The sequence below is a fragment of the Carassius auratus genome, chromosome 31 (genome assembly GCF_003368295.1).
Source record: "Carassius auratus strain Wakin chromosome 31, ASM336829v1, whole genome shotgun sequence".
Classification (NCBI taxonomy): domain Eukaryota; kingdom Metazoa; phylum Chordata; class Actinopteri; order Cypriniformes; family Cyprinidae; genus Carassius; species Carassius auratus.
Genome location: NC_039273.1, coordinates 5,453,865 through 5,464,295, shown reverse-complemented (window position 1 = coordinate 5,464,295; position 10,431 = coordinate 5,453,865). Strand labels below are relative to the sequence as shown.

The following is a 10,431-nucleotide window of genomic DNA, read 5'->3' as shown; positions in this document are numbered from 1 at the left end:
CCTATAATTTATGTCGGGTAGCTGCACCGTTATACATCACAGAGTCAAAGCACCGGTGCTTTTCTTTATAGCACCTGTCTTCCTCTGCGCTGTTGCCGCTGATGGCAGATACATCTCACACTTAATAATGGGCCTTCAGAACTGCACATAATGATAGACGGCTGCCTGTTGTAATATACACCAGACAAATTACATTTCTTTTAAACTGCACTGTGCTTTTGTGTCAGGATGTCTCCTAATCTTGAGGACTGAGTGCCTTTTTTAAGGAAATATGTAATGCACAAAAAGAAATTTGATACAAAAGCATTATAACATAAAAAAAAAGAATTCCACTTGAGTCTACAGATTGAGATTAGGTTATATCTATTTTTATCATTACGCTTGTATAACAATTATTGTTTGTCTTATTTTTCTAGCAGATAAAAAAACAAAAACAAAACAAAAAAAACAAAGACAAAAAGCCAAGTTTGTGCTACAGACCTGATTCATCATTCAAATTCAGTGGTTTATAAAAGAGAGTTGCGCTATCACTTTTCTAAGCAATCCAACTTTCGGGTTTTTGCTTGACAGTGGAAAAACGAGTGAAAAAAATCCCACATATTTACATCATATACCATAGTGAACGCCAAACAATACCCTAGCAACCACCCAGAACAACCTAGCAACTGTATTGCGGTGTACCCAAGCCATATGTAAAATAAATACCAGACACTTTGCCAACATGAAAATATTTTTCAGAAAACAGTGAGTTTTGAAAAATTTCTTTATTAGAAATTATTTATGTATAAAAATTAACATGCTTCACATACCTCATATGTCTTATTTTACAAATACTTGAATTCAGGCACTGTTTCTGACGTAGTTTTTTTTTTTTCTCTTTTAGGATGAAAAGCAAACATTAGCAATCAGGAAAACACATTAAGTTGCCATTTATCACGGTCAACATAGACATTTTATTCTGCAGCACAAACAGTGCGAAAACAAAGAAGAGAGAAGAAATCATAAGAACTGAATCTTAAATTCACTGACATCTAAAGAGACAAAACAGCTTGTCTCTTTCTATCACCTGACATTTCCAGACATGAAGACAGGATCCTGCCATCTACTCTGTCATCCGAGCTTCTTGGAACCATTAATTTATTTGAGGTTTGTGATTCTTCCAATTTCTATTGAAGAGTCTTCGATAGCTATATTTGCTTGAAAGTGACTTACTCGCACTATCCTGGTCCATTGGATATTGGTTCCGATATCTCGAGCATTCGACAAACGTCACACCATTTCTAAATTTTGTTTTCAGATTTGCACAGGTGACTGTGACAGTTATAGCAAATTTGGAAAACAGGGCAAATTTGAGATCTTCAAAGGTTTGTACTTAATATGCACAAGCAAACATTACTCCAAAGAGCACTTCGTACATCTTTAACAGTTTCACAAGGCCCATGGTGAGGTAACAATACAGCAACATAGTTCAACAGCATTCCAGAAGGATTTTATTTTTATTTATTTTTTGAAAAAAAAAAAAAAAAAAAAAAAAAAAAACAACACAGCACAGGATGTCAAAACCAGCATGCTCAACATCTGTAAACAATGGACACTGTCTTTGCTGTTGTCATCACCAAGGAGAAAACAAGAGGAAAAAGCTTTGAATGATTTTTTTTATGCTTTTTTTTTTACTTCTTCCTTTTTTTTTATGTTTAAGCCACCACATAGTGTTAGCGTCACTGAAACAGCAGACACTGACATGTTGTCCTTAATTAGTGTGTATCACTTTAACAATGACATCTGGAATAGATAGAGCAAGCTGTAATGGAAAAGTCTGGATGTAAGAACGTTATTCCAACATCACCGCCTCAACAGTCTCAGCCTCCCAAGATGCTCTCTATGTGACTTCACATAAGCTTCATTAATGGAAACATGTCTGTGAGGGGTCTTCCAACCATCCGCTATCTCACGTCCATAAGTGACATAACGTGAGAGTGATTTATCTTGAAATGCTGTCTTCCAGGGGTCACTTCTGGGATTCGGTAGTGGCCTTTTATCACTTACCTAGATTGCGTGGTTGCTGTAGCTGATGTACGTTTGTTTAGGGCTGAGTCCTGCAAGGGAAGAAAGAACGTGATAAAAAACAGATAATTTGAGTCGGAGAAGGGCTTAAAGGAAATGGAAATTTGCAAAAAATTTGAAATGAGAAAAATTGTATTTTCTTCACTGGAACAGATTTAGAGATTTCCTTCATAGTGAATGGATGTCATCAGAATGAGAGTCCAAACAGCTGATAAAAAACAAACAGACAACATATTCTACAAATATTACACATCACTCCAGTCTGTCTTGTGAAGTGAAAAGCTGTGTGTTTGTAATAAAGAATTCTAGAATTAAGGGATTTTAACTTCAAACCGAAATATGAGTCCATAATCCATAATGACACTTCTTCTAATGAAAAAGTCCATCTGCTGCTGTTTTCTCAACATATTAGTTTAAAATGGTTTTGAACTGTTTCACTTGTAAATGATGCTTAATCTGTGCTGTGCATATTGCTCTCCTGATTCAGGACTTTTTCGCTGGAGAAAGCAATATTATGGATGGAGTACTCATTTCAAGGTATAAATGTCTTGGTGTGCATTACCTGTGGATTATTTTTGAAGTTTCTATCAGCTATTTGAAATCTCATTCTGATGGCACCCATTAACTTCAGAGGATACGACTGACGCAGATCCTCATGTTTTATTTCTTCTTAGGTCCTTTTTTGGTCCCTTTGATATTGCTATTAATTTGCCAGACGTCAAGTAGCATGTCTTGTTTGATATCAGACTTGTCTTTCTTGTTATCAACGTATGGTTTATATGACTGGGACTATTGTCACCTTTTGGACACAAAGACAGTTTAATACTTTCAAACACATGCAAATACCTGCAAACAGTGACGGGTCTGCTAATAAAGCATTCATTTAACAAAAACCCATAATCCATTTTGCAATAGCGTTATAGTGCAAACAATCACAAATGTTGCGTGAGTGACATGGTCTACAGCTATTTGTGTAATAACCTTGCCAAAGAAGGAGGGTCAATGGAAAATTCAAGCTCATTGCATCGTTATATGGAGATCAAATAGTTACCTCATGCAATCATGCAGAGCTGCTGCTATAAGGAAGGTGAGGTGATATTTGACCCAACACTACTGGTGTGGTTCTCAGTCTGGACTCTCCCTGGGCATATGGAGCACTGACCCATAGGTACAGTCAGATAAATAGCTCCATTTCAGCTAAGAGGGAGGGACATTGTCACAAAAAGCAAACTTAAATTATTTTCCTCTATATAAAATATCATTGGAGTTACTTGATTTCATCTAGCATAGATTTATACTGTTCTATTTGAGTCTGCTATTCCAATTTGTGCTTGTGTTTATGCAATCTAGGCCATGCACTGTTCTGAAAGTTTTCATACCTACTCTCTATTGGTTGAAAAATGCATAAGAACAAATTTGTTGCTATCTTAAGGGATTTCTCCTGTATAGTATTTCTCACCTACAAAGCCCTGTTCAAACAAGTGATTTGCAAAGCAATGCAGCATGCATGCTTTTTTTGTCTTTAGCAGTTTTAACAAATGTCAGTGTATTCACAAAGGAATAAAAGCTAATTGATATGCACAGTTTAATCATTAAAGCTAAATGGAACACGATTCAATTCAACAATCAGGTCCAACAGTAAGCCAAGCATTGGCCAATAATTAAAGTCTTTACCTGTCTTCATTGTTTAGTTATCATCAACATATCCTGAAACAAAGGTTGAGCGGTTACATATATTAGACAGGTTTTATTTACATCTGTATAGAAATTACAATTTAAATGATAGATATCTGCTTCTTGACTTCAGTTTTTTTATTACAAAGTTGAAATAAAACACACTGAACGTATAACATGTTTGAATCATATGACCATAAGGAGAGAGAAGAAGAAAAAAAAAACTTTTTTTTTTTTTTTCGGAATGCACACTTTGATGTTTGATTAAAGTTGGATTAAATGATTCTTTTCAGATGCTCTTCAACAACTCTGAGTTCTCTCTTTAAAAGAAAAGTTTCAGCTTTATGTAAATTATGTTCATTTAAAGTGTTGCATTCAAAATGTTTACAACAATTTAAGCATTTTCTTTATTGGTTGCATCGCATTCAAGTACCTCAACCTTTAAGATGTTCTTTATATCCACAAGCTGAACCCTTTACTGTAGGGATACATTTAAAAAATCCAGATAATGTGGTTGTTATTTCAAGGATCCACAAGCAGAGCACAATTGTGAGGTGATTGTATCCTCATCAGGGCAATTGTTTTCCATCGGTGTATATTGGGATCATCTGCGATGCAGGGACCGGGTATGCAAAAAGCTCATTTCAGTATTTTATCTCTTCTATGAAGTTTCCTAACACAACAAAGTTATATAAAAATAAACTTGAGTTAGACTTTTAAAATAAAAATGTCACTAAAAAGTATATTTCAATGTAGGATTTTCGAAGGTTGTGAATGCATTTGCAAGGCTCAGTAACATGCCACTGTAAATATCAATCGTGCTAAATAATTTAGGATAAAAGTCATATAGCAATATATTAGCTGCAGTGCAGTCTTATTTAAAACAAAATGTTGTAAAATATTACTGGTAGCACTTTAGAGTAAGGTCTTATTTGTTGCATTCATTAGCAATAGCAATATTTTTCCAGCATATTAACTTTTGATAATGATAATTCATTTTTTAAATATATATTTATTATGAATAGTTAATATTAGTAACTAATGTTAACAGATGCTACATTTGATTTTAAAAATGTAATAGAAAATGTAGAAAGGAACATTATTTTAAGATTAATAAATGCTGTAGAGGTATTGTTCATCGTTAGTTCATGAAATCTTATTGTAAAGTGTTACCATATAATTTTTTTATACACGAACTCTGATAGTTTTTATGCTAGAAGCAAATTTATGCATCACAACATAATAAAGACTAGGCTTAAATCACTTTTAGGGGAAATCATCCAGGAAATGATTTAGCTTTTTGCACTCTGTACTGTAAACAACTGTAAACAAACAATGCTTAAACATGCTCTGGGATGTTAGATAGTCCTTGAAAAACAGTTAAGAGTTATAACCACTGGAAATTGAATGTTGGGTTTGGTGTTTTACGAGAGTACAGACAGATAAATGAACAATCATAATTTGGTGCTTAAATAAGTTTATAACGCATTTCAAAGTAACATTATGAACTTTTTTTAATGCATGAGCGCATTCAGCTCAGCTCAGCTATCATTACATGCACACAGTGACTAAAACCAACACTCTCTTAAAGGGACAGTACTCTTCAAACACATCCCAGGATTTTATGTTTTTGTATTTTTCATGAGTACCATTTATTTATTTAAATGAAAAAACTGAGCAGTTAAATCGAAAAATCTAGCAATATGCTACAAGAAGACAAAGCCAGGTTAACAGAACGCAGTCTACAGTTTAATATCTTTATACTGATCAGCTCTATGGTGTGTGAACACCCATTGCAAACACAGATTTATATGTTTCTGTGCCCATTTGGCCTTAAGGCCCATTAAACTTGGATATGAGGAGGTGCTTTCTCTCTGCCTCAATCTTCCCTGAAATTAAACAACCTTGCAAAGAAATTGTCAGGGGGCATTACAAGTGTAATTGTCATTAAAAGGTAGCCTGAAGGAATATGCTGCATACATTAACTAAACCTAAAAAAAAAAAAAAAAAAAAAAACAAAGCCTAGCAAATAATTATTAATTTTAGATTTGTGGATCAGCTAATAGAGATAAGTATTAAAGATTGAAGGAATTTGAAGCATAATCATTTTCAGACAGCTTGATCACATTAAAGGGATAGTCCACCCAAAAATGGGTGTATGGTTAGCATTCTTCTATTATGTTCAACAGAAGACAGAAACTCATACAGGCTTGGAACAACTTGAGGGTAAACTGTCCCTTCAACACATAGTAAATTAAATGAACATTGGTTTTTCTAAGTTTTAAATAAACATAATTGAATTGTTTCAGTTTTACTAACCTAAAATTTCATGTTCATTTCAAGGTTTCTTACCATTTCTTTCTAACTGTTTGTGGAATTGTGCAATTTCTGAGTGAAAACTGCTTTTACAACAATATTCTTCAGTGTACATAAAGTAGACAGTGATTAAGCTGTTGTACAGAAAACACTCTTATCAAGGCAACAAAATACGATATTGCGGTTTTCAATTCAACAAACAATTAATCAGTATAGTTCATGCTTGATTATGATGTCGAGAGACTATTTCAAGGAGACCAACAAGGTGACCCACTCACTCGTATTATAATTGATCACATTTACAATTCGCAAAGAGCAAGAGCAAAACTCTTTTCCTCACAGGACACATGAGAAAACCTATTGATGTTGATATAATGTAATGTAGTTTGATCAACTTGTCATTCTCATTCTTTGGCAAGTTTCTATGATCTTTGTAGGCAACATCACAAATGCATTACATTTTGATCTTGTTTATATGCATCACTAAACATATACACGTTCTGCATTGCAATGATATCAAATATGGTCTGTTACTTTGTGTCCAAAAGTGTCTTTCATATCAGTGATAAAACTTCTTGCCAAGTCTTTTGTAGATACTCTAATGGAGTGCATCTCACTATGACTGTGAATAATATGCCATATATAGGCGCTGCCTGACACTATAAGAATAGCTACATTAAACATGTCTTGTCTTTATCTTGATTGTTTTTTTTTTCCCTACCTGGTCTCATCACAAAAAACGTACCTGGGGGCATTTTTATTGTGAGACGTGAAATACGTATTAATAAGTATCACTGCAGCTTCCAAAAGAAATGAAGACTAGAGGCAGTAAAACTCCTGTGAGATGACAACAAGTGTGAATTCAGAAGTGTGACTTTAAGTGCTTCAGAATAGGCCGAGTGAACACCATCACATATGTGGTAAATGTGAGCCTGTGAAGACGTTCTAGACACCCGCTGTAAAAAAAGCCTTAAAAATTGTGAAAAAGCAATGGGTGGGAAATATGTTTTGTTGCCTTCGTTAAAGACTCATCACCTTAAAAGAATGCACTATTGCATGTTACACAGTATTTCGTCATGGGTTGCATGCTGCCTTTTTAGGCTGCATGAATAATTAAAATTAAACATTTAAATTAAAATTGTGCGAAAGCCTAAAATTATTTTATTATTGAATATTTACGCAGAATTAGACCCAGATTAGACTCAATGCTAATGGAATCAGCTCTTTAAAATATTTTTTAAAACAATACTTCATTTATTGAAAATAATTGTGATTTAGGATTATTTTAGTGTTTTATGTTGCCTTCAGGTATACCTGGGAATGCTTCTACAAATATGGAAATAGCTAAATTAAAATAGACACTACCATTCAAAAGTTTGGGGTCAGAAAGATGTTTTAAATGTACAGCATTGTACAGAAAGAAGACTCTTATTCTCCACAAGGCTGCATTTATTTGATCAAGAAAGAAAGAAAGAAAGAAAAAGATTATTACAATCGAAAGTATTCTATTTTAATTTATTTTGAAATGTATTTCTGTAAAGCGAAGCTGAATTTTCAACTCCATTATTCCAGGTTTCAGTGTCACACGATCCTTGAGAAATCATTCTATTATGCTGTTTTGCTAATATACTAAAATAAATTTCAAAAGAACATCATTTATAATATCTATCTATCTATCTATCTATCTATCTATCTATCTATCTATCTATCTATCTATCTATCTATCTATCTATCTATCTATCTATCTATATATATATATATATATATATATATATATATATATATATATATATCTACAACGATGTAAATGTAATCAATTTTGATAAATTTAACATATCATTTCTGAATAAATGTATTAGTTTTTATCAAAACAAATTTCTTGTGAACGACAGTGTATACTACTTTTTTTCATTTGTAACAGTGGATAAGTGCAAGTGAATATATATTCTATCCATTTTATACATTACCTATATGAGTTAGTTATGCAAATTCTTTACATTATTCTGTGTGTGTAAATTCATAACTAAATCATCCGTGTAATAAAATTGTTCGAAAAATATCGTTCGACTATATATTTATATAAAAAAATCTATAGTCCAGTGATTTTAATAGACTAATTTCTTGAACCGCTTTAGATTTATATTAATCAATAAAATAATCAATAAAAAAAAAAAAAATAAATAAAATAAAAAACACTGCTAGAGATTTGACATCTATTGGAGATTTTCTCCCCGCCATCTTTCACATGTTTTTTGACATTCACAAGTCAGATACCATTGACAAAACTAAGTTTCCTCCTGGTAATTATTTGGTCAATAATGTTCACAAAGTCTAATGATATATTCAACTATACTATACTGTGTTATTGTAGCTCACAATTTAATAATATAATGACGATTACGGCATATAACGGCACAGAGAGATGAGACCTTGCTTGACTAGGAAATACAATTAGGAGCTACATAATAATTCATTGTCATGTAATTCACTTAGAAGTAATTGTAACACTTTATAGCAACGTTTCTATCACATTACGCTACATTAAGACACTTAACAGACACTTTAACTTAATGCAATTTAAGTCTTAAAAGAAGATTAGAATCAATTAGAATCAACAAGGAGATCCTGTTTCCCCTTTAATGCATTAGTGAAATGTTAGACATCCGTGAGTTATGGAGCTTGAGTTATCTGTTGGCTTGCATTTGCTTTAAAAAAAAAAAAAACCTGCTTGTGTTAACTCTAGTAGGATCTTTCAAAAGGGCACATGCTAATGTAGTCACTGACTCTTACACCTCATTTAAAAAAGCACATAGTTCCACTGCAGTGAATTCAAAGTGGTGATATACAGAGCTGCTGAATATGTACACGAAAAGTGAGCAGATGAAGTGCACACTGGGGCTGGTGGTAGTCCAGTACAGTCATGCATTTGATGGTAAATATTTGCTGAAAACTGTGCTCTAACTAGTCATGCTTAATTGGGTGAATTTTCATCTATGTAGCAACATTCATTAAACAAATTTAATTCTGCTTTCAAAACATTTATCTGGACATCTCCGTTAATTCAGAGCTATTTTGTTATTACGACCCACAATATGATTTACTGGATATTGCTACACTGCAAAATGAATATAAAATGCATCATAATGAAAGCAGAGAGGATGTGCGTTGCTGTGAATGCCAGATGCAATGTAATGGAGGCAGTTAATTTGTGCCTTCCTAGTCTAACATGAAACTTTGAATCTGATAAACATGATACTTTATTTCCCAAACTAATCAATGTACAGATACCCACATGGAAAAAACCTATATAAACATATGTTTCAATATAGGTTTTTATATAGGTTTTTAATATATGTGACATATATAAAATTGACCGGTTTCCTATATTATATGTACATATATGTACATATATGCACACATATATTTACACATATGTGTACATATATGTACAGATATACAGTATATGTGCATACATATACCTATATAGGTGCATATATGCACGTATATATGCACCTATATGTTCACCTATAATAGTAAAATTAAAATCCATAGCTGCTAGGCAACATAAATAAAAGTCCAAAATGTAGAAATGTACATTATTTATTTACTCAAGATCAATCAAATAGAAAAAAACAAAAAATATGAGCTAGGCATCATGTATGACAGTCAAAAATGAGATATGAGCTACAAAATGACCAGATCCTTCCATTAGCTATATAGAAGATATATCTTGTATGTATAGGGCTTATATGTGGATATGAAGAAGCAAAATCCTGTATATGCACATATATGCACCTCAATTTTGCCTATACAGTATGTGGCATATATACACATATATGGAGTATATATGCAGCATATATATTATCATATATGTGCATATACACTGCATATAGGTTTCATACAGTATTGTTCAAAATAATAGCAGTACAATGTGACTAACCAGAATAATCAAGGTTTTTCGTATATTTTTTTATTGCTACATGGCAAACAAGTTACCAGTAGGTTCAGTAGATTCTCAGAAAACAAATGAGACCCAGCATTCATGATATGCATGCTCTTAAGGCTGTGCAATTGGGCAATTAGTTGAATTAGTTGAAAGGGGTGTGTTCAAAAAAATAGCAGTGTGGCATTCAATCACTGAGGTCATCAATTTTGTGAAGAAACAGGTGTGAATCAGGTGGCCCCTATTTAAGGATGAAGCCAACACTTGTTGAACATGCATTTGAAAGCTGAGGAAAATGGGTCGTTCAAGACATTGTTCAGAAGAACAGCGTACCTTGATTAAAAAGTTGATTAGAGAGGGGAAAACCTATAAAGAGGTGCAAAAAATGATAGGCTGTTCAGCTAAAATGATCTCCAATGCCTTAAAATGGAGAG

General features: G+C 33.0%; 1 protein-coding gene across 3 annotated transcripts in view; it reads right to left on the bottom strand.

Annotated features, from left to right (window-relative positions):
• Window positions 1-731: 731 nt before the first annotated feature.
• Window positions 732-10,431, bottom strand: part of LOC113050306 (metabotropic glutamate receptor 4-like) — a 143,689-nt gene continuing 133,989 nt past the window's right edge. For 2 of the 3 annotated variants that reach the window (XM_026213145.1, XM_026213146.1), the window contains exon 11: window positions 733-2,096. In XM_026213145.1, coding sequence (XP_026068930.1) covers window positions 2,047-2,096 — 50 coding nt within the window. In that variant the 3' untranslated portion in view covers window positions 733-2,046. Of the gene's footprint in view, window positions 2,097-3,738; window positions 3,772-10,431 lie in introns of all 3 variants that reach the window. The other variant, XM_026213147.1, reaches the window with a different exon arrangement.